The 25,621-nt window shown below is 47.6% G+C and overlaps 1 protein-coding gene across 3 annotated transcripts in view; it reads left to right on the top strand.

The window, feature by feature from the left end:
* Positions 1-25,621, top strand: part of LOC138491102 (probable cation-transporting ATPase 13A4) — a 995,403-nt gene that overhangs the window by 544,442 nt on the left and 425,340 nt on the right. For all 3 annotated transcript variants that reach the window (XM_069617423.1, XM_069617421.1, XM_069617422.1), the window contains exon 15: positions 4,661-4,744. In XM_069617423.1, the coding sequence (XP_069473524.1) occupies positions 4,661-4,744 (84 nt within the window). The remainder of the gene's footprint in view (positions 1-4,660; positions 4,745-25,621) is intronic.

Genomic DNA, 25,621 nt, shown 5'->3' with positions numbered 1-25,621 from the left:
TCTTGATGCTAAGGCTCTCAATGACATCTACTCTATAATCCAGGCCTGGATGGCTCATCATGGGCTCTGCCTTAATGATGAGAAAACAGAGTTACTTATCCTCCGTTCCCACACCAGACTGGCCAAACTAAATCCAGCGTACAAAGCTTTCACCATAGATGGTAACATCATCAACGTGTCAAACACAGCAAAAAACCTTGGGTATCTATCCGGACGCTACTCTCTCCCTAACTAGACAAACCAACGCTGTAGCGTCGGCATCAGCATATACCTGCAAGCTTATCACAGCCTGCAGACCCTTCCTGAACTCAGATAACTGCATAATCCTAGCCATGAACATTAATATTGGCTAAAATAGACTATTGTAACGCTCTCTACCTAGGGACCAGTCAAAAAAACATTGACAAGTTACACAAAACAATGCCATCAGGGCGGCCCTCAACATCCCCAGAAGATCTCACATCTCAGACATCAGACGTAGCCTCCACTGGCTCCCCGTCGGATAAAGAATTTACCCTCAAAACCTTAGCCTTAACCTGCAAGGCTCAGAACAACCAGGCGCCAACTTACCTGACCAGCCGCTTCACGCAGCATGTCTCAAGCAGACCGCTGAGATCAGCCTATATTAACACTCTCACCATACCCAGATTTAAGCTACAGTCTGCTGGCGGCTCACGTTTCCTAGTTCTCGCATCTAAACTTTGGAACACTACCCCTCCCAGACTCAGAGCAGAAGCTACGTTCGTCTGCTTCAAAAACAAAAACAAACTTTGGCTCCACAAGCTTGATGAGCCCACAACACCTACTACATAGGCACTGAACACTAATTATTTGACCCCTAACCATTTCAGCCTTGCGCACCTTCTCATCTCTTTCCTACTTCAGCTTCAGCTTCATTCCTGGTATCCTGCACTATTATGCACTATGTCTGCTAAGCGTTGCTATGCCTTTGTATTTCCATGACTACGTCACTGTTGTAACTTACTCTGCCTGCTTGTAACCACCTTGTAACCACGTGCCCAGATGCCCCAGGGCAAGGCTGCGCGGTATAAATAAATAAATACAATACAAATACAAATGTAGGTCTGGAGATTGCCTCTGTGAAAGGGTGGGAGTACTTAGGTAGAACAGGGAGCTGATCCACAGCAGGGCCGGCCTTTACCAATGACTGAACAGTATATGGTTATTCTGTGCTGTGTTCCCATGATTTAGATTTCATTTTATATGTCTCTTCCTTCCTTTTAGGGAGCTGTGAGCCTCCCTCATAAGGGCGAGAGTTGTCAAAGTGAGAGGCTCTCCTCCGATCCATGGGGATATGGAATCTACCAAGAGGTTTCCCCAGATTAAAGTTGGTGCCTACTGAGCATAGTCCACCAGTGAGAGCCGCCAAAGGGGGAGGAGCTGAAGTTGAGTAATCAATCATCAGTGAAAAGTTAGGTGTAGACTTGGCCAAGTTCCCAGGGGCAGCCACTCCAAAGGTAGCCACCGGAGCAGTGCTAGACGCTGGACATTGATCCGAATTCGGCTTCCTTAATGGATTCATATTTTCCGGCAGCGGCAAGGGAGTTTCGGTCAAGCAACTGGTAGATTGTCCTTCTTCAAGGGTCTAACTTCCTCCATCTGCACCCCTTCAGACTTTGCTCCACATGTACTCGGGAGGGTATATTTCCTGTTTGCCAGGGCGTGATTCGTTAGTAGATAGGGCTGTGACGAGTCGTCCCTTGCGAGGATCCCCCTTGCAGTTGGCATTCCAATGTTGTAGATGGGGCAGTTGCCTCAGTCTGTGGACCTCCCTCCAATCGACACTTGGGTCTAATTCCTGTAGTCCTTACATCCATCTTTGCAGGGGTGGAGCCCTTTCCTTTAACTTTCAGGGGCAGGAAGTATGGAGGCAATGTTTTGTGTCAGTATCCAGAGTATTTTTCATCTTAGTGACTCCTTCCAATGGTAACACATGATGTGTAGAGTCCCTTTGGGCGGTCACCTTCTTTATCAATGGTATTAGATCAAATGTCCCTTCCTCCAAAAGTGGGGTCAGGACCTGTAGTAGATTTTTTTGTCAGAGCCCCCACTTTTTTTTACAAATCCTAGTAAGGAAAGATTTTGCAAGAATTTCTTCAAAGAAGATTTTTCTCAGAGATGGCTTTCCTTCTCTTCGACATTCCTTTCTCGGCCACAGGCAGTTCCTCCAGGGGTTTCTGTTCTATCTCCCTTAGTGCACCCCATGTTCCAGTTTCACCACTCCCAGCCACTTCAGTGATAGGAGACTTGGGGGCCACTGCAGAGACTCATCGATGACACCGACTGCGCCTTCGTGTATCCTTGGTGTAGGAATAAACTGAGGCTTCTCCAGGATTGCTGCTGGCCCGAAGGACACAATGTGCCCCAGGCATGCTTCCAAATCCTCGACCTTTATACTGATGGAGTTCAACAATCTAGTGTGGGTTTTTTACTTCCTCCTATATGTTATCATAGAACCCCTTTTTGCTTTGAATAATTGGCAAACTTTGAGAAGACTTCACCTTTGTGTCCGTCTCACATTTCTGACCCCTTACACTACCTTGAGAGCATAGTGCTATATGTACATAGTGTGGTAGGTGCATTGATTGATGGACGATTGTCTTAACAGTGATGAATGAGCTTGTTGGTGTGTGTGTTATATTTAAAGTGTGTTATGTGTCTCATGTTGTAGCACGAGTGTGTGCGTTGTATTGCTTTATGTGCATAGAATTGGGTGATATTGTGATATGTGTTAAGTCAAAGGACTGCAAACATTGTGTTGTGAGCAAGGTGTGGTGTATATTATTAACACAGTGTTGTGTGGGTGTTTTGTAGATTGTACTGGCCAGTAAGATGCTGCAACCTTTGTGTGATCTGCTGGTCACAAGTTCAAATCCCGGAAAGGCCAACTCAACCTTTCATCCTTCCGATGTTGATAAATGAGTTCCAACCCCTGTTGGGTGATATTGTATGTATATATGTTCTATGTAAAGCTGTTAGGGGTAAGTGCTAAATACAAAATAAAAATAAAAATATCATTACTTGGTGCTGCATGTTCTGCATTCAGTTTGTTTGTTGTCACATGTGGAGTTGTGGATTGTCTAAAGTATTGAGTATTTGGTGTGGTATTTGCATAATATAGGGTGGTATGTACGTAGTGTGGTATGTACTTTGCGTGCTGGAATGTGTGTGTGGTTGTGGTCCCTTTTATGTGCATAATGTGTTATGAGTGTAGTGTTGTTTGTATTTTGTTTTGTAGTATATGCACTGTGGAGCAATGGTTTTCTGTGTACAGTGCATTGAGGTGCCTGATCTGTGCATCGCCATAGTGACATATCTGTTGAGAATTGGAAATGCATTGTTGTGTGCTGTGCACAGTTCCGTGCTTGATGTAGTGTGTGCTGGGTGTAGTGTGTGCTGGGTGTAGTGTGTGCTGGGTGTCGTGTGTGCTGGGTGTAGTGTGTGCTGGGTGTCGTGTGTGCTGGGTGTCGTGTGTGCTGGGTGTAGTGTGTGCTGGGTGTAGTGTGTGCTGGATGTAGTGTGTGCTGGGTGTAATGTGTGCTGGGTGTAGTGTGTACTGGGTGTAGTGTGTGCTGGGTGTAGTGTGTGCTGGATGTAGTGTGTGCTGGGTGTCGTGTGTGCTGGGTGTAGTGTGTGCTGGGTGTCGTGTGTGCTGGGTGTCGTGTGTGCTGGGTGTAGTGTGTGCTGGGTGTAGTGTGTGCTGGATGTAGTGTGTGCTGGGTGTAGTGTGTACTGGGTGTAGTGTGTGCTGGGTGTAGTGTGTGCTGGGTGTAGTATGTACTGGGTGTAGTGTGTGCTGGGTATAGTGTGTGCTGGATGTAGTGTGTGCTGGGTGTAGTGTGTGCTGGGTGTAGTGCACATTTAATATGATATTGTTGAATCACATACAGAGCTGAAGTAGTATTACAGATGGAATAAAGCGTAGCTAATATCTTCCCTCAGTAATATACCCTCTCATTTTTTTCATTATAGCATCATTACATTGAACAACTGAAAGTTGTCACACACAAAAGAAACTATACATTGAATATGAACATTATCAAGGAACTAACACACACACACACACACACAGACACATAAAAGATGTAATTTGCAGCCATTGTAACACAGTGCCAGGCAGCTCACTTGTTTTGTAATCTATTTGCTCATGTTGAGCCTTGCCTAACTCAGTTGTCCTTCACCAAACATGCAAAACATATTGTGAAGAATTATAGATGGGCAGTTACCAACTACGTGGATATATTCCACCACATCTTCTGAGTGACATATGAGAGACAGTGAGAGTAAAGATTGAGATGTCTATGATGTCTACTAGAGTTTGGGGGTGGGATGTTGTTGAAAGCTGCACATCTAATTTTGTATGTTCGCTTTGCCACCCCACACGAAGAGCAACACAGGAAAGGAAAACAACACCTTGCACAGAAAATGTCACATCCCTCTGCGGTGATGTCACTGCGGTTGATTGCGAATAAATATGACGTCCCGTCAGGAAGATACAGCATTTAAAAAGGGAACCATTTGCTACTTGCTCCCTAAAGACGCCATAAACAACACTGTGCATTGAAAACAAGCTGCTCATATAACAGCCATAGTATATACATGGATCAAGTGACCTGTTCTGTCTCTCCCTTCTCTTTAGATAATTGACCATTCTGCGAGTGAAAAAGATGAGGACGGATTCTCATCAGCCGTGATCATCAAGCCAGGACCCGGCGCCACCCAGGTAGTCACTGTTACTGTTACCCACAGCAGATATGGTAGATATAGTTTGGGAATGTTGCTGAGCAACACAGGTACTCTCATTTACTGTTCCTCACATCAGATATAGTCAGGATTGCTGCTTAGCCACCTGGGGAGTCTCTATTACAGCATATATGTTATGTTATTTATGTTGTGTTATTTGGCATTTATATAGCACTCTATAGATCATTGGTATGACCTCAGGGCGCTAGTAGGTTGAATGCCCTCAGAGACCGTAGTCCAGGTCAGTTGAAGGAGTAGTGTCGAAGGGTGCTTGGGTGCACCAGTTAAGTGTGCAGCTGATGTAATTGCTCAATGTTGGCTGCATTCTAGCCTTAGGTGTGGTGATAGTGGTATCAGTTCAATGTGTGCAGTCTGGCGGGTGAACACCTAGACTGGGTTCTGGCTGCGTTAGGCCTGTGGGACGCTTATGTGTGCAGCTGGGCCATTTTTTCCGTGAGTTTTATTAGAATGATAAGTTGCTCATGGGATAGTGTTCGTATGTGAGCAGCTAGGCCGAATTGATCAAGCGGTGTAACTGCACTCTAATTGTGCGATGGTGTAGAGTAGGGAGTAAGCATAGTGATATGATATGATGGTTCATCCACACAGCGCCCACACACAGTGCGCTTCAAAAGCACCTGATGACAATGGAGGGAACAAGGGAAAGGCAAAGACACTTCCACAGGCCACGAGCAGCAAAAATGTGAAGACTATAGCCACTGCATTTGGCCTAGCGACACCCAGACAGTGCAAGTGCCAAGACAGAGGCATGAGGGAACGGCACACGAGGACCAGAGGGACTGGGGCACACATCGACATCGCGGAGGGCCAGGGGGTTGGGGCATACAGCAACATCATCGAGGGGCTGGGGGTATAGAGAGACATCAAGGAGGGGCCAGAAAGAGCTATGGGCACACAGCAACAACACGGGCCATGCAGGGGGCACAGGCGTACATTGATATTTTAGGGGACCAGGGAGAGCTGGGGGCACACAGCGTCATTGCGGCGGGCTAGGGGGCCAAAGGGCACACAGTGACAACAAGGGGACTGGGGGGTGGGGGACGCAGTGATGAGACAGGAACCTGAGGGTCTGGTCGCACAGTGAAACATGGGGACCTGAGGGTTTGTGGGTACACAGCAACATCAGGGGGAAACGAGGGGCTGGGGGCAAACAGCGACATCACGGGTGACCAGAGGGGGCTGGGGGTATGGAGTGACAATGCAGGCACTGCAGGGGGTAGGGGCACAGGGACATCACAGGCACTAGAGGGGGCTGGGCATACAGCGTCAGCACAGGGGACCAGAGGGTTACACATCGACATAACGAGGAACCAGAGGGCAGGGGGTACACAGCGATAACACGGGAGACAAAGGGGTACACAGCGACATCAAAGGAACCAGAGGGCAGGGGGTATAAGCGATAACACAGGGGACAAAAGGGGCACACAGCAACATCACGTGGACCTGAAGGGGCTGGGCATACAGTGACATCACGGTGGACCAGAGTGGTACATAGCGACAACACGAGGAGCCAGAGGGGAGGGGGTGTACATCAACAACACTGGGGACAAAAGGGGTTGGGGGCACATATGGTACACAGTGACATCAAAGGGACTAGAGGAGGCTGGGCATACAGCGACATCATGGGGGACCTGAGGGGTACACATTGACATCCCGGGGAACCAGAGGACAGGGGGTACACAGCGACAACATGGGGGTCCAGAGGGGGCTAGGGTGCACACAGTGATAACACAGGAGATCGGAGGGGCTGGGCATATAGGGCCATTACAAGGGATTTGAGGGGGAAGGGGCACCCAGTGACAACACAGGGACACAGAGGGGCAGGGAGTAGGTAGTGACATTGTGGGGGGCGGGAAGTGTATCGGAGGTGAGCAGGGAGTGGACAGAGGCTTTGTTGTGGGTCTACTATGGTGAAGAGGCAGCAGGGATACTAGAAAGGATATGTGAATATTAGTAAGGAGAAGGAATTGCGTGGAATTACGATCTAAGGAGATCATTATTCTGCATTTCAGGCATGCGGTTGCTTAGTAGCCACATTAATGAGCGTATTCATTGATGACACTGTTGGGAGTTTCCTTGTGCGTTAGTCATCGAGTTGCTAAGGATCCAATCGTATCAGAGGTCGTGGTTGGTGTTTATGGAAAGAGCCACGTTTTTAGAGCTTTGCAGAATGTCATATAGTCTTGGGTGTGTGAATATGTGGGGGAAGCGAATTCCACAGAGTCGGGGCCAAGGTTGAGAAGGAGGATCCTCTAATACGGACAGAGTTACAGGTTGGGATCACTAAGAGGAGGGCAGTGCTTGATCATAGGATGTGGGATGGGAGGTATGGTTTTAGCTTTTCTTGGAGGTATAATGGGCCGGTCTTGTGCACTGCACAGTGAGTGATGCACAGGGTCTTGAAAGTGGCCCGTCGTCCGACTGGGAGCCAGTGGAGGGTTTGGAGAGCTGGAGAGATGTGGTCTCTTGCACCCAGTGCAAGGAGCAGTTTAGTAGCAGCATTTTGCGCTCTTTGGAGTTTATTAAGGTGGTATGTTAAAACTCAAAGGTAAAGGGAGTTGGCATAGACCAGTCTCGACATTACAATAGACATAACTGCAGCAAGTCTACTCAGGAAGGAGAGGTTTGAGAAGTTTGAGATGGTAGTGACAGCATTTTGACACATTATTGATCTGACGGGAGAGGGTTAGGCCAGAGTCCACAGTGCAGCCTAGGTTTTTTACTGTGCCAGTGGGGAGGGGGGGTGGGCACAGGGACGGGGGCCAAGGGAGTGGATGTGGTAGAAGGGCAGTGTTGCCGCACACCATGATTATGGTTTTAGTGGGGTTTAAGAGGAGGTGGTTTATTGTCATCCATTGGTCAGTATCTCGAAGACAGGCTTCGAGGTCGGGCTGGGAGGACATGCCTGAATTGGGGGTTCTTAGGATGATCTGGGCATCGTCAGCGTAGTTGTAGCACAAGATGTTGTGCATGCGAATGATTCCAGAAAGGGTGGCCATATTGAACAGGAGAGCAGATATTCATTGCAGAGAGGTGGAGGAGAATTAGTGCAGCGCATCTTGCAGAGTCTGCAGTGATCTTAAAATCATTCCAGATCGAGGTCAGAGTGGTTTCAGTTCCATGTTGTGGTCTGAAGCCTGATTGAGCTGGGAGTATGCTGTTTGGTCAATGAGTTTTGCAAGGAATCTGGTGTTCGAGATGGGTCTGTAATTTTTGGGGTCAAAAGGGTCGAGGGATGGCTTTTTAAGAAGAGACTTGACATGTGCAATTCTGAAGGCATCAGGGAAGATGCCCGAGGTGAGGGAGTCATTTGTTATGGATCTTGCATGTTCTCCAACTCAGGTAGATGAGAATATTTCTTTTAGGACAGAGGCGGAGCAGGGGACGAGGGCAGACCCAGACGGTTTGCTGGCAGATAGTAGGTCAAGAAACTCATCTCTGGAGATGGGTTTGAAGGAGTCGAAGGTGGGGGAATTGGGGATCTGGGCGATGGGGTGACGGGGGGTTGTTGAATTGATCAGTTTTTGAGGGGAGAGGGGGGACAGTTTGTTGTTAAGGGAGGTTGTCCTGTCAAGAGCGGTGGTGTAGAAGTGTAGGGCGAGGGAGTCGCAGAGTGATTGAGAAGGGTTGGATTGGGTAGAGGTGCAAGTGGGTTTGGCAAATTCTGATATAATTCTGTGGAGTTCTTTGCTATCAGAGCAGCATGTATGTTGTGCATGCCTGAATTGCAGCATTAAATGGAAAAAATACTTTTCACACATTGAGTTGACTCATAAAGTATTGGAACTACAATGAAAACACTTGTAGGATTAAGGGTTGCAGCACCAACTTGTTATGTCCAGCGACCAATTTCCATGTACGTCCAAATGGACATGGTCACATGTGTGAGGTAAACGGAGGTCAATGTTGCCTACTTCTGATTGGTAAAGTAGATTGAATCCTCATCAATAATTTGCGCCACATTGTACGTAAAGTTACAAAGCTGTTTATTGAAAACAATTAAATGCTCCCTTGGGAGCTGCCCTGTGGTGACACGTGTTTCAGCAAGCTGTTGCCTTTTTAAAATCATGGGCTGGTTAATTCATAGTACTAATAGATTTAGTATTCAATCTCGTTATGTTTCTGTAAGTATAAGGGAGTAATCCCATCGATCATAGCTCTAATCCGTCATATCGCGTTGGCTTCTCCAGTCTAAGGAAAAGACTGGAGAAGCCAAAATATTGAATACCAAATCTATTAGTACTATGAATTAACCAGCCCATGATTTGAAAAAGGCAACAGCTTGCCGAAACACGTGTCATCACCGGGCAGTTCCCAAGGGAGAATTTCATTGTTTTCAATAAACAGCTTTGTAACGTTACATACACTGTGGCACAAATTATTGATGAGGATTCAATTTTACTTTACAATGAAAACTGCGTTAGCGTTTCATCACACACACAGAAAAATAAATAATTATAAGGCTGCTGTAACAAAGCTATCCATGCCACCACAGCACAAAGAACCCATGTTTGGGTCCCTACAGATTCATGTTCCCAAGTGCTTGTTGACCCTGATGAAGGATGCCATGATTTCTGTAGGAAGCTGAAAGAATGATTGCCCTCCCTTTGCCCCTCTCAGAGATAGAAACCACTGCATACACTGTCTTTGTCACTTGTATATAATAAGTTGCTGGGTACCACTGGCTTTCTTATCCATAGATGATAGTCCTTGTCTCCGACACGACATCACACACACACACACATAAAGTGTGTGTGATTTCGTGTCGGTCTCTGCTGGGCAGATACAGTTGTTTCCTAACTTTCCTGTTTGAGAAGCAGATAGCGAGGTACACTCAATTTACAGGATCATAATGTTAGGGATGTCTAAGGGTCTGATACATTGACAAACAAGGAATACATGGATTTGTGTTTTGGCAGTTGCAGGTTCTACACAGAACAAGTTCATAGCACTCTCGCTGCTGCAGACAGGTCACTTGCACATGGGAGGGGAGGGCATGAGCCTGTGCAATCGTCGGTTTAATACACGGGTAGTTCATGATAGGTTGTGTGCGGGAGGTGCCGTGCATGGGGAGGATTACCTGCCCTTAGTGACAGAGCCATACCCTCAGGGTTATGCAAGTCCATTAAAAGTGGTAAAACCCAAATCCCAGGCCAGCAAATCAGATCTGCACTGTGGTCTAGAAATATAGTACCCTGATGATGTCTAGCAGAGTTCTATCAATGCACATTTCTGCCAATTTGACACAAACCTACCATCTCCTTTCACACCCGTGCATTTCCCTCGTCCCTTCATGCATGAACACCTTGTTGCATGCTGACACCCAAAATAAAAGGTAGACAGGCCCAATTATAAAATGTTCTGCCCAGCAGGTTATCAAGCAGGAAATCACAGCAACAAGAGTGCAGGTGAAGGGAAAATGCCCCTTCCAGCTGTGAACTCCAAGAGTGCCTTAAGTCACTGGCAGGTGCTTCTTCTCACAGGCCTAATATACATTACAAATACAGGGATTCTGACATCCCTCGGCATATGCCTCACACACGGGCAGCCACAGGCATACCATCCAGTCTGTCCTTTCCAATCAAGAACCATATAGAGAAGTGGAGTGCATCGAAGGTCCGCCCTCCTGTCTTTAACTGGCAGGCTACCAAACATAGAGAGCGCTGACCACCCAGCATGGCCGTTCTAGACAGACTATCTTACAGATTCAGGGAGTCAATGGTACAGATAGGCTATCCTTGCCGGGCATGTACCATGGGGCCCACGCAGCTGTTCCTGCATCCTAATTCAGGAGTCCAGAGATCTGCAAGGCTGTCCTTCCCTGGCATGCTCCTATACAGATTGAGGGACACCAGGGGCAAACCGGGCATCTGATAATACAGATTCAAGGAATACAATGACCATCAAGGCTGTCCCTCCAAGGCTGTCCCTCCCAGGCTGTCCCTCCCTGGCATGCTCCTATACAGATTGAGGGACACCAGGGGCAAACCGGGCATCTGATAATACAGATTCAGGGAATACAATGACCATCGAGACTGTCCCTCCCAGGCCTGATCCCATACAGACTCTGGGAGGCCAGGGGCAAACCAAGCAGGGGGTTCCAGGCATGCCCCACTACATACTTAGGGAGTCAACCCGTCCGCTAGCCTCTCCTCTCCCAGGTATGCTATTGTACAGATTCAGGGAGCCCATGGGCCCAGCGGGCTGTCCCTCAATAGCATTCTACTAGACAGATGCAGACATTCCAGGGTCCAAAAACAAACAACACTGTGAATCAGACAATGGATTACCCTATCCACCGGTCTGTCCCAATCATGTGTCGCACAAGCACAGTGGTAATGGTGTCATGCAGTGCAGGTTTATCATTTCTAATTTCCTTGTGACAGTTATTCTATTGATTGGGCCTCTTTGGTAGAGAATGAATGAAGGAATGCATGGATGAAAAAATGAATGATTGAACGAATGAACGAACGAACGAACGAACGAACGAACGAACGAACGAACGAACGAATGAAACAACTGATCAGTACCCTCTTACTACTCTTTCTGACGAGAGGGGTGGCAGGTCAGTTTGTGGCTAGTGTTGAGCTTGTTGTTGAAGGTAAGGAGGTTTCCTTCAGTGGGGATGCATTTGAGAAGGTACTCCTCTAGCGTCCCGAAAACCCAATACAACTCCCCCACCACTCCACCTATCGATGTGCAGCCTATTCTAAGATTCTGGAGCAGATTTTGATGGGTTAAGGAAAGGAAGTGCATAGAAGGGTGCCATATGTTTTCTTCAAGTGTTGAGTTGTTTTGAGGCTATTCTGTGGCTGCATTGGTGGGCCAGGCAGATTGCCAGAGACAGATGACCTAGTTTCCCTCCAGCTTCCAGTCTGGCTGTGGCATTTTGAATGACCAAGTGATGGGAGATTTAAAATGTTAGCAACCATGGGTGGAGTGGGGCTAATGCAGCGAAGTCCAGAGTTTGTGGCCCTCCCATTGCCATCTATTATTCATGTTGTTTCCATTCTTTGGAAGAGGTGTAGGTATCCTTGACAGGCACTGACCATTGATCCTTAATAGTTGCAGAGGGCACGATTCAGGAATATGTTCACTGGAGAAAATCTGAAGATGGGCTAGGCATCACAGGTGTGCTCCTTCTACCTTAGAACGTATTCACACAGCCTAAAATTGAAGAAAACCTGGAGCTGCCTGGCACATCTTTGACATGCTCACATCCAAGTGAAACTTTGCTCAAAGGCATCTCTCAGATGCTTCCGGCAGCTGGGGATTTGCTCCAGCTATAGGCTTTGTGAATACGGTAGGAAGTAGCAGGATGAATTCGAAGATGCTCCGGGTATTTCCTAATTTGCTCAAGTGCAACCTTTTGTGAAACAGGCCCTGAGTGGCATGGCTGTATTGAATACGACATAGAGCTTTCTGGCTTTGTAGCTTGGCATAATAGCTCTCCTAGAATGGTGGCCTGTTGGTGCAATAAGAGCTTTTAAAAACCAGGACTCTATCCTATACCCATAAAGTTTGATGAAGATTGTAGCCTTCTAGGCTTCAATAAAGGACAGTCAAAGCAGAAACATCACACACCTGGTCCCTCTACTCCCATAACAGGACTTACTCAGAGGTGCAAGCAAGATTTCCTCTTTCTTTGAAACCCCCATCCTTCCATTCCAAGACACACACACGTCTCCTTGCCCCACACAAAAAAATAGCCCCTTGCAGTTGGTAGAAAAGGCTGCAACTCCTTTATTTGGCAGAAGCCCACTTACAGGTGATCTGCCTCTTAACGAGCTGGCGTCCTAGCTGTGGCCCACTGGAAGTAATTGTTATTTCCTCTCTCTTTCCATGAGCTCATAGTCAGATGAAAAATCCAGAAATGCAACATACAAAGGCATGTTCTTTGCTGCTGCATCATTTTTAATCAGATGACATAACACAAAGATGTGGTCGAATGTGTGGAGTCTGGTCAGAATCCTCCCCGCATTCAGTTCAAGATGACATATTCCCCAATCCACTTGTTTAATCCTGACAGTATGAGATGACAACAGATTTTTTCATCAATATATATCAGGCTGACTGGTGAATAAGAGGTAACCACATCTATGGTGCCTTTCATATAAAATGATATAATGATTGAGTTGGACCCTGATACAGGGTACACCCCTGTTCCCACAAACAATAGACAAACCGACCGACACAACTTAACCCAACAATCTTGAGAGCGCTTAACTACTACAGCTGTTATCATATTTGGGACAGGTGCCTTTTCCCTTGCTAAATCATTTGATAGTTTTATGAAGCTTCTCCCCTGAGAAGAGCCCCCCCTCTCCTTTGTCACTGCACTTGCACGCTCCGAATATCGCAAAGCCTAGTAGGACCGCTGTTTGATTTATTATTTATTCATGGCCTTTCCATTGTTTATGTGTTGCCTTGCTCCCTTCCCTTTTGCCTTGTGGCACTTTGAAACACTGTTTTTGTTGTATAAGCGCCTTATACATATCCAATATATAAATAAATACATGCTCAATACCGGAGACCAGTCTCTAAGCGTGGGACCGGGATTCAAACCTGTGGTGTTCTGCGTTATCTTGCTACCAAAACAAATGTGTTGCCCCTTAGCCATCCTCCCAGCCCATTTGGCTCTAATCGCAGTGTCGAGTTCATCCATCTAAGTGGGGAGGGGTAAATCGGAGCTCAGGCAGAGCCGACGACGCATCCCTAGCACGCTGCACCGTGATAGTATTGGTGATTTAGGTCTGCATAATAAAAATGTATTAGATGGTTGTATTGCAGCCTCTGAATTCTAGAGCTGTCTCCCCCCTTCTTAAAAAAGAGTGAGATCCCTGTGTAGGCATTTGCTTTTCAATGATAATGCATTGAACATTCTTGGTGAGTGCTACACATTGACAATTTAGTGGCAGGATGACAGTGTAAGCACGGAAGGGCTTGTCTTGAAGCTGCGCTGCACTTTGGATTTAGTACGTCTACTCGCTGAGTTTATCACAGGGTTACAGTGGATGCACGTTAATATATTGTGTGGTGTAACGCCCACTCTGCAGTTGGTGAGGATTAATATAGGCCACACACAGACCATTGTGCTAGAGCCACTTAGTTATAAAGTCCAGGTAGCTGTATTTACATTATATACAAATTCAGACACTTAAGTATAGTTACATAGAGACCTCTCACGTCATTGGATGTCTGTCTTGAGCCACCTCTCCAGTATTCACATTACACATTAGATTAAAGCGCTCCTGTAAAGTTTGTGAGATTTGGGGACAAGAAATGGTGGGTGGACACCCAATCTTTTGGGACCAGCTATGCTCAGGCCATGAAAGCCTTTTGACCTGGGAAGTGGTAACATTTTAATGTGAACTGAGCCTTCTGAAGTGAGATGGCAAATTGAAGGATTTTATACTCTGAACTGCTTTTCTTTTGCTTAATTTTCTTCGGTTTTCTTTTCTTCTTTTCTCTTATTTTATACAGTGATGATGTATGTAATTTAATACGTACTGCTATTTTAATTTTAATTTTGTGAAAAGTCGATTTCTTTGACTAAAACACAATAAATAAATCTAAAAAGCAAGGTGTCCACTGTCCTCCCCAGATTTGATGTGTCTCCTACGCCCCTGCAAGGGTGTGCCCCCTTGAGTGGGTTGGACCAGTCATATGAAGGGAGAGGTTGAGCGCATCAAGACTGTCGACCAGTGGATGGGTCATGGGGCTGGTGGGAATGTCAAACTATGATATTGCAATCTCCAAGGAGTGTGATAGAGGGGTGATTAACTTGAGTGGTGGCTACAGAGTCACAAAGTTGTTGGTGAAATGTCTGTCATAACCAGGGGGTTTATAAATGAGTAGGAAGTTGTGGGAGAAAGTCGGAGGTAGTAAGTGTTTAACTAGAAGGGATTCACATGAAGGAATGCATGTCAGAGATTTGACGAGTGAGATGGAGAAATGCAAATTGAAAAGGACTGCCACTCCACCTCCTCTGGAGGGTCTATTGTGGTGGATGAGTGAGTAGCCGGGGGCGCGGGGTTCATGTGCAAGAAGGGCAAAGTCGTAGGAGAACCAGGTTTCGGTGATAAAGACAAAGGGTTGGGTTTGTCGGAGGACAGGAGGTTGAAGATGCTGTGTCTGTTTCTTGCTATGGAGCGGGCATTAAAATGGATGCAGTTGACTTTGTGAGGGGATGTGGTCTTGGTGGAGGTCATCGGAGTGGGAGCATGGGGAGCTTTTAGAGATTGGAGGCTCGGAGGTTGGGGGGTGAAACATTCTGGGTCTCTGAGACAGGGTGAGGTGGGTTAGGGATGGGGCATGGTGACGGGAGATGAGCTTACGTCGGTGGAGGCTCGGAAGAGTAGGCGGGTGGCTGAGGATATGTGAGGGGTGTTGGTAGAGTTGAGGGGGGACGGGTGAGTGGAGAGATGGCCAATAGGTGTGAGGGGGTTTAGGGAGCTGGAAGTTGGAGTGTGCCTGGAAGGGGTCGGGGGGTCTGGTGTGCAGAGTGAGAAGTCAAGAGAGAGGGGGTGGAGGCAGGGTGAGGGCAGAGGGATTGTGAGGGGTCAGGGGAGGGAGAGATTGGGAGGACAGGTTGAGGTAGAAGTGGTGAGGAGTAAAGAGTTGAGGAAGAGGACCAGTCATGTTTTCTGCATTTCATGGGTTTTGTTGCTATAGGGGTGTGAGAGAGGGTAGTGGGGTCAGGGGGGGAGATGAAGCTACCGTTCTTGCAAGGGCGAGACACGCTGCTTTCAGAGAGGGGAAGGGATATGAAGGGATTGGTTTGTTGGAGGGGGCGAGTAGGGGCTAAGTGGATGGTGGAGGGTGGGCGAGAGGAAGGTGAGTGCTCTGATGGGTTATGGGGAGGGAATGGGGAGTAAGGGGGAGCGAGAGGGAGGGAGGGATGTTCCTTGGAAGGTGCAAGGAAGGAGTGGAGGAAGAGGTGGATTCACACTGTTTGGAGCAAAGAGGGCTCCCCTGGCTTGGGAGTTTGATAGGGGGCGTGGTGTCTTGGCACAGGGTATCAGGGAGTTCTCAATAGTAGTCAGAGGCACGGTGGAAGACGATGAGTTAAGATGGGAAGGGGAGTGGGGAATAGGCTTCTGAGGAGGGAGGTGATGGGCACGCCAGAGTGCTCCTCTGATTTTAGAGTTTGGGTATAGTTTGGGTTTGTTTGCTGAGCTGCCATGGTAGTCTCTGTTACTCACAACAAATACAGTTTGGGTTTGTTTGCTGAGCTACCCAGATAGTCTCTGTTACTGTTACTCAGAGCAGATACAGTTTCGGATTGCTGCTAAACCGCCCAGGTAGTTTCTGTTACTCACAGCAAATCTATTTGGGCTTCTAGCTGATCTGCCCAGGTAGTCTCTGTTCCTCACAGAAGATTTAGTTTGGGATGTTACGGAACTGCCCAGGTAGTATTTCTTCCTGTTGCTCACACCAGATATACTTTGTGATTGCTACTGAGCCGCCCAGGTGGTCTCTGTTACTCACAGCAGATCTAGTTTGGGATTGCTACAGCCGCCCAGGTAGTCTCTGTTACTGTTACTCGCAGCAGATCTATTTTGGGGTGTTTGTTGAACTGCCAAGGTAGTCTCTGTTACTCACAGCAGATTTAGTTTGGGGTTGTTACGGAAGTGCCCATGTAGTGTTTCTTCCTGTTACTCACAGCAGATGTAGTTTGTGATTGCTACTGAGCCACCCAGGTGGTCTCTGTTACTCACAGCAGATCTAGTTTGGGATTGCTGCTGAGCCACCCAGGTGGTCTCTGTTACTCACAGCAGATCTAGTTTGGGATTGCTACAGCCGTCCAGGTAGTCTCTGTTACTGTTACAGCAGATCTAGTTTGGCGTTGATGCTGAGCCGCCCAGGTGGTCTCTGTTACTCACAGCAGATCTAGTTTGGCGTTGATGCTGAGCCACCCAGATGGTCTCTGTTACTCAGAGCAGATCTAGTTTGGGATTGCTACAGCCGTCCAGGTAGTCTCTGTTACTGTTACAGCAGATCTAGTTTGGGGTTGATGCTGAGCCGCCCAGGTGGTCTCTGTTACTCACAGCAGATCTAGTTTGGCGTTGATGCTGAGCCGCCCAGGTGGTCTCTGTTACTCACAGCAGATGTAGTTTGGCGTTGATGCTGAGCCACCCAGGTGGTCTCTGTTACTCACAGCAGATGTAGTTTGGCGTTGATGCTGAGCCGCCCAGGTGGTCTCTGTTACTGTTACAGCAGATCTAGTTTGGGGTTGTTGCTGGGCCACCCAGGTGGTCTCTGTTACTCACAGCAGATCTAGTTTGGCGTTGATGCTGAGCCGCCCAGGTGGTCTCTGTTACTCACAGCAGATGTAGTTTGGCGTTGATGCTGAGCCACCCAGGTGGTCTCTGTTACTCACACCAGATGTAGTTTGGCGTTGATGCTGAGCCGCCCAGGTGGTCTCTGTTACTCACAGCAGATCTAGTTTGGGGTTGTTACGGAAGTGCCCATGTAGTGTTTCTTCCTGTTACTCACAGCAGATGTAGTTTGTGATTGCTACTGAGCCACCCAGGTGGTCTCTGTTACTCACAGCAGATCTAGTTTGGGATTGCTGCTGAGCCACCCAGGTGGTCTCTGTTACTCACAGCAGATCTAGTTTGGGATTGCTACAGCCGTCCAGGTAGTCTCTGTTACTGTTACAGCAGATCTAGTTTGGCGTTGATGCTGAGCCGCCCAGGTGGTCTCTGTTACTCACAGCAGATCTAGTTTGGCGTTGATGCTGAGCCACCCAGATGGTCTCTGTTACTCAGAGCAGATCTAGTTTGGGATTGCTACAGCCGTCCAGGTAGTCTCTGTTACTGTTACAGCAGATCTAGTTTGGGGTTGATGCTGAGCCGCCCAGGTGGTCTCTGTTACTCACAGCAGATCTAGTTTGGCGTTGATGCTGAGCCGCCCAGGTGGTCTCTGTTACTCACAGCAGATGTAGTTTGGCGTTGATGCTGAGCCACCCAGGTGGTCTCTGTTACTCACAGCAGATGTAGTTTGGCGTTGATGCTGAGCCGCCCAGGTGGTCTCTGTTACTGTTACAGCAGATCTAGTTTGGGGTTGTTGCTGGGCCACCCAGGTGGTCTCTGTTACTCACAGCAGATCTAGTTTGGCGTTGATGCTGAGCCGCCCAGGTGGTCTCTGTTACTCACAGCAGATGTAGTTTGGCGTTGATGCTGAGCCACCCAGGTGGTCTCTGTTACTCACACCAGATGTAGTTTGGCGTTGATGCTGAGCCGCCCAGGTGGTCTCTGTTACTCACAGCAGATCTAGTTTGGGGTTGTTATGGAAATGCCCATGTAGTGTTTCTTCCTGTTACTCACAGCAGATGTAGTTTGTGATTGCTACTGAGCCGCCCAGGTAGTCTCTGTTACTGTTACTCGCAGCAGATCTATTTTGGGGTGTTTGTTGAGCCGCCCAGGTGGTCTCTGTTACTCACAGCAGATGTAGTTTGGGATTGTTGCTGAGTGATCTGCATGAATGGGAAGTACATGATCTTAGAGTAAGTGGGAAGATGTATTGATATCTGTGACTCAGGGCCTCATTATGACCCTGGTGCTCCCGTAATGAAGGGTGCCGGTACGGGACCGGCACCGTTCATTACGGGATGCCCTATTACGAGGTCCCCTTGCAGGACCCGCTTAGTCCTTAGCGGGTCCCGCAAGGGGACCAGGGAGCTAATAACGAGCTCGTTATTAACGTGCCCATTATTAGCTCCCTCCCCATTTCCGTTGAGCCCTATGGGGGCTCAAATGGGAATAGGATGGGTTTTTTCAATGAGGAATTACCGGGTCCTCCAATGTTGGAATGGCCCGGTAATTCCTCATTGAAGGAACCCAGAGCTGGAACCCGGTATGGAGGCAGCCTTACAGCCAGCCTTGTAATGAGCCCCTCAGACATGCTGCACATTTGAAAACTCTCATTGAATAAAACAATCTTCAAAGTTGGCAAACCTTCTGAGGTTCTCAGGCAGGGCAGACATATATGGGTCTCATTACGAGGCTGGTGGTAACAGGTTAACGGTGCTGGTAAGGATGTCGGTGCCGTTAACCCCTTACTGCGCATTATGTGGTCCCTTAGCGGGTCCCACTAAGGACGCTGGTAAAACCAGCTGTTCTTAGTGGGAGCTGCTAAGGGACCAGGGAGCTAATAATGGGCCTGGTTCCCATTGAGCCCTAAGGGGGCTCCAATGGGAATGGGTATTTTGAATGGGGACTTACCGGGTCCTCCAAGGTTGGAATGACCCGGTAAGTCCCCATTCAAGTAACCCGGACACGACTTTGGAGGCAGCCATGGCGCTAATAGCTTCATGGCTACCTCCAAACTCGTAATGACCCCCTTAGTCTATACTGGAACTCAGGAGTAGTGAAAAGGGAAACCTTTAATGAACTCACAAATGGTGTGTTTGAATAATGTGGCAGGTGGTTATGCTGCCTTGTCACTAAATGTCCTGCTCTTGCCTTTGAACCCTGACTTAAAAGTCCTGTCCCAGCGATGACAGTATCTTGCAACCTGTGCCTCACCAGATGTTTGGGAATACAACTCCAATAATCCTTCATCTATGCTGGATAGGGTGGATGGGAGTTGTAGTCCATAACATCTGGAAAGCTAAATATTGTATACCTTCGATGTAGGAATTTGTGAGCCATCCTGTACAGTAACCAAGCCCCTTTCACTCCTGTGTTCATTTGCCCCTTGACCCATGAGCTCAGAAGTCCTGCCCCACACTCTCTGCACCCTGATGGAGGATACCCCTTCCCACAGCACCCTTTAACCCATTACCCAAGAAGTCCCTGTTCTGAATCCATTGTGATCGATGACCTTGGACGTGTCACCCCTCCCTCTATGGCCCCTGACCCTGGACGCCCTGTGCTCCCTCTTTGAATCTTAACCTTGGTGGTCACCGCCCTGCTCCCCTTGTTACTCCTGAGCCTGGAAATCCCCGCCACGTGCCCCTTGTGACCTCACCCTGGAAGTCCCTGCCCTGAGAGCCTCGTGACCTCCGACCCTTGAAGTGCTCCACCTTTATGAACCCTGACCAGGAATATTCATGTCATTGTAACAAGTAAGTAAACCTGTACACAAGAATAAGAATACCGACTTTATATGGAATTGAGAATAAGGCTGTGAGAAATGCAAGAACATTTTTGTATTTACCAACATATAAAACCTTAAAGGAATGAACATTTTTTTTTTCTTACAAACTAATAAATCGCCACTGGAAAAAAACACATTGTTATTACCAACTTAAAATAATTTGAGGAATTAAAAGCAAATTGGCATTTTCATTCATGAACTTATGTTGCTGTACAAGAATAAGCAAGAGACAAAAAAACAAAAAATAAAAATGGAAATGCTGCAACTTCCAAACGCCTATGTTATATTGTACACAGATAGTCGGGGGGGTTGAAGAGGGGGGGGGTGCATTCTGTAGAGTCCCTTTTTATGGGGTGCCACTGTTAGGTTGCCATGATCCCCTAAAGGGGGCTATTTGTGCCCTGAAAGGAGGTGTTGCTTGTCTGTGAATGCGGGTGACGCGGCCGAGGCTTCGGTGCAGATAAGGGCGTGATCCAGAATCTTTAAAAGCGTCTAATATTTCCCTGTTACCAGCACTACCCTGGACGGTGGAGGGCATGTTTCACTCTGGGGGGGGCCTGCACCGGAAGGCCCCAAACCCGAGGTGCTGTTAGGTGCCCCTTGGCCTGAGGGTGGGTTGCCACGGATTAGGCCATGTAGGTTCGATCCTTTAATGGCCGCCCCTTGTGGACATTCCAGGAAGCTGCCTTGTTGTCAGCCTCCACTGTATGGAGAAATAACTTTTTTCTATAACGTTGACTCACAGATCTCAAAACGTCTAATATGTCTCCTATGAGTGGTAGGCACTTCTGTGGTCAGGGGCGTAGCAGACACCCTTGTGGTCACTGTGGGGCAGAGGACCGCTGCTTTTAAGGGCCTAACTAATAGGCCCAAGGGCTGTGCGTGTCCCAGGGAAGTGTGGCTCACAAGGCCCGCCTTCACCCTATTTTGCAGGAGACTCCATCCATTTTCTGTTATCCGACTTTCCTTGGGGTCTCCTGCGCGGACAGTGTTTTTTCTTGAGTTAAGACAGAGCTTAGAGAGCTCATATTTGCGTTTGCCGCTGGGATTTCTGCCCAAGGTCACCACTTCCTCTTTGTTTTATACTGATTCTTGTTTCATTCTGTTTGAAGCCACCTAAAATGTAATTCATGTGAAGTGAGCATCTCCCGCTTGCCTGTGGCCATCTTCTACCTGGCTCTCCAGTGTCTGTTCCTCTATTGGATGGCATTTGGGTGAGTATAGTGGCTTGGAAGCTATTGGCTGTCTCTCCGAGATGTGCTTCCTCTATTGGATGGCATTTGGGTGACTCTAGTGGCTTGAAGCTATTGGCCATCTCTCTGACATGTGCTTTTGAGCCGGCCTTTCACTCTCAAGCTTGAGAGACCACCTTTTTGGATGCAACGACGGTCCCTCCATTCTACCCTCCTCCCCAGGGCTTAGCTCTTGGCCCAGAGGAGAACCTGGAGCTCTCCGCTCTACCATGGCATCATCCATGGTGCACGCCATTCCTGCCGGATTCTCCTGATCCATCAGGAATCCGTGCAGACCCCGGGATCCTGTGCCTGTTACATGTTATTCCACAGACACCTCCGCCAGGGCAGGAGCCCCACTGCACCTCCCACAGCTGCAGGGACAGCACTACATATGCTCCTTCTACACCTTCCTCCTACAGCGACGAGCCGACACAAGCGCCGCCTTTCATGCAAGTATCTAGATGATAACGCTGCATTTTGCTTTATTTACTTGGCTGCTGTGAGATTTGCAGCACCTTTCCCCCACGTGGAGCTCGCACTCCATGGTCCCGAATCTTAAGATGGCCGCCGCCCAATCACCATACTTTTTGTTCATGCTGGTTGCCTAGCAATCTTTGTTGGAGATGCTACTTAGCCAATCGTGTGTGACCGGAGGCGGAAGCCAGCCCCACACGACTAAGGCCCTCAGATCAAGACCCCACTTTCTGTGCCTGTCTGAGACAGCCCCACGCCCATGCCAGGACCCCTGCCCAAAATAACTCACCCACCCTTCAGTGCCACACCTCGGAAGCATCCGCCATACCCATGTACTATTCACAACCGATGCTCAACTTCAGGATGCTGAACTTTGCCAGTCCTACACACGCAATGTGGTAAGACCCGCACTTCCCTGATGCTCTTTACGCCATACTAACATTTATCACTACGAGGCGACAGTAATGGTTTGATTATGTACAGTTCACCATTGCACGAGATGCACGCGATCCTGCCTTAGGCGCATAACAATCCTGCAAATAGTCACGATTACCCATGTCAGTATTTGCTTCGCTTCTCTTTTAAACCACCCACTGATTACTGCCCCCCTTACAGATGTGTCGCATGCTACTTTTAGATTACTATATGCTCTGCCTTGGGTAACTTTGGATAAGCATAGTTCAGCCAGTCAAACCTTTCCACCTTATATGTTGTACCTAGGATTGCACTGTGTATTCGCTCCCTAGCACTCACTAGCTAGCAAACATATCACTCTTATGGTGCTATATTATGATTTTACCCTGTATCCCGCTAAATGTGACCGCCTATCTGCCACTGACCTTAGAGCCCATCCTAGGCCACCCCACTATGCTAAGAGGAAACACTTGCCAAATGCATTTTAGACTTACCAAACCATTAGGCGCTACACTATGTGTGTTACTATATCTTTCATTACTATTGCCAATTGACAAGCAACACACCCAGTTCACCAGCATAACTGGTCCCACGACTACAGCAACACACTACCACCAAGTCACTGTGCTCAATAAACTGAGCACCAATAGCATAGACACCACACCATGCTCCAATGGTGCATTTATCCACCTAGGTTCAGGCTAAGCGTGCATATACTGCCCCAGACACCGCCCTCTACCATGTCCCACCCCATTTCTATCCAGCACTCCAGCCTTCACAACCACACCACACACTGCCCCCATAGCACACCCCACCATGCCTCTCCTACGCATAGCTCGCTGCTCCAGACCCTCCTCTAGAACATACACTTCCTTCGCACTCACAAGACCTATACTAGGTACCATAAGAAAAACAAGACTCTCCTTCCGAACCACCAAGGACTGTACTATCCCACACTCCATTAGCAACAAAGCCAGATACAAAGTGGCCGACACCCACACAACCACCAACCTCAGTATACCATCACACCCCAAACCCAAGAACAAACATCAAAAAAAGCAATGTCCCACCTCACCTCCTCCACCAGCTCTCATAACCCAAACACTCGGCTCCACCACAGCAACAGAACCTTTAGAGGGTGCCCTACTCAATGTAAGATCTCTAGCCACACACGCCATTGACGAACATGACCTTATTCTTGAATTCAAATTCGATTTTCTTGTAATAACTGAAACCTGGATCCACCCAGCATCAGGACATTTGCTCACACTAGCCATACCATCTGACTATACGTTACTTAGAGCAGATCACCAAGAGGCCACCGGAGGAGTGTCTGTCATCTCCTAAACTAGTCTCCAGTTCAGAGAATGTAAAACAGAAACCTTACTAGGCTACAAACCCCTTGCCCTGAAGCTAGCCATAGGCCCCAAAACCACCATACATGTTCTAATAGTTTATAGAGCCCTAAGCTCTACTAACAATCCTGACATTAAACTACCCCTGCTCATTTCCCCACTCCTCAAACCCAATACTGGATCCTAACATTGAACACCACAGTCCTCCTAGAAGACATCGCAGAAATGTCTTGGACCGATCACCTCCTCATCAGGTTCAACATCATCACAACTGGGGACCCCACCCCAACCTCCACCCCTTCTGCACCTATCCTTATGAGAAACTCAATGAAACTCAACCCCGAAAATGTAACGGCTTTGCTGAATAAGCTAATTAGCACACAACCACCAGCTGAGTCCAACCCTGATAGCATCTCCCTGCACTACCATACCTGTTTGAAATCAGCCATCGATGAAATGTCCCCTCTCAGATCTAAACTTCTCAAAAATAAGCGAAGCAACATATGTTTCAGTGACGACCTCATCGAACTTAGAAGGAAAAAAAGAGCACTAGAGCACCGCTCTAGGAAAAACCCCACCAGTGAATCCAAAAAAGAACTCCACCTAATATGCAAATCCTATAAATCGAAGGTATACACCCAGAAATCAAGCTCCCTTAACCTACGCATCACCAATGCCACTTCGAATAGTAAAGAGTTGTTCGCCATCATCAGAGAACTAGAAACACTCCTCCCTCCTCCCTGTATAGTCAAAGTAAGTAATGCATGGCGTACCATCATCCAGGATGCACCATAGAGCCAACCACCCTGCCAACTAATATACCTGAATTCCATTTTTCCCCAGTAACCACCGATCAGGTACTAAAAACTGTAGCCTCACTCAAAGCCTCAAATTGCAAAGGGGACAACGTTCCTGCCAGATTAGTTAAGGACTGTGCCCCCAACCTAGCACCCATTATCACTAATTTCGTCAGTGCCTCATTCAACACTAATACCATCCCAACGAATATCAAAGAAGCCCGGGTTACCCCCTCCTAAAAAAACCTACCTTAGACTCCACCTGCCACCAATTATAGACCCATCACCATGGTCCCCTTCCTCTTCAAATTATAGACAAAATTGCCTATACCCAAGTCCAAGCACACCTCGAAAATAATCAATTACTAGGGTAAAGACTATCAGGATCCCGCCCTAGAAACAGTACGGAGACAGCCCTACTGGATCTTAAAAAAACAGATGGACTCACCAGGGAAACTATGCATCCTGTTATTACTTGACTTGTCCGTGGCATTTGATTTAGTAGACCTCAATAAACTATGCCTAACACTAGCAAATAACTTTCACTTTTCAAAGGAAGCCACCGCCTGGATTAAATCATTCCTCGCAGACTGTACATCCAGAGTAGCGGTGATGTAGCAGCAGATCCCATATCAGTTCCACTGGGAGTTCCTCAAGGATCCTGCCTCTCCCCAATGCTCTATAACGTGTACACCAAATTACTCTTTGCAGCACTAGATGCAATGGGAGTAATATACACAAACTTCGCAGACGACACACAAATACTTATCCCAATATCAGGCAACCTTGAACAAGACACCATCTTTGTAAACAAAATCTATTCTATCATCCAGAACTAGATGGCGGCAAACAGCCTCTGTCTTAACAGAGAAAAAACTGAGATCCTTATAGTAGATTCCCCCGCCCGACTAGGCAAGCTCCACCAACAATATGCAGCTATAGTCATTGACGGCACATCACTATTGCCAAGCAAGTTAAAACAAACACATCAGTGCCTCGTCTAATCCACAGCCTACACTGCCAAACGTATTGCACTGAGTCGACCTTTCCTCACATCCCAAAATTGCATCACTCTTGATAGAGATCTCATCTTGGCCAAGATTGACTACTGAAATATACTACTATTAGGGACTTAAAATAAATATGAAAAAAATGCAACTACTGCAGAATAAGGCCCTCAGAGCAGCGCTAGGCATAAAAAAGAGGGAGCACATATCGCAACATAGGAGAGAGGCCAGCTGGCTACCTATTGAAGCCAGGATACTGCATAAAACCCTTACCCTAACACATAAATGTGTTTCAGGCAATGTCCCCAGTTATCTCAACCAAAGCCTAATCAGTAAAGCCAAAAACAGATCACTCAGATCCAATGCAGACAGGCACCTACTCATCCCATGCTTCAAGAACGCAAGAACAGGCAGATTCAGCTTCCCCGTAGCAGCTTCCAGAATTTGGA

The sequence above is a fragment of the Ambystoma mexicanum genome, chromosome 10 (genome assembly GCF_040938575.1).
Source record: "Ambystoma mexicanum isolate Mex_15411 chromosome 10, UKY_AmexF1_1, whole genome shotgun sequence".
Classification (NCBI taxonomy): Eukaryota; Metazoa; Chordata; class Amphibia; order Caudata; family Ambystomatidae; genus Ambystoma; species Ambystoma mexicanum.
This window is presented reverse-complemented; position numbering and strand designations above follow the sequence as displayed.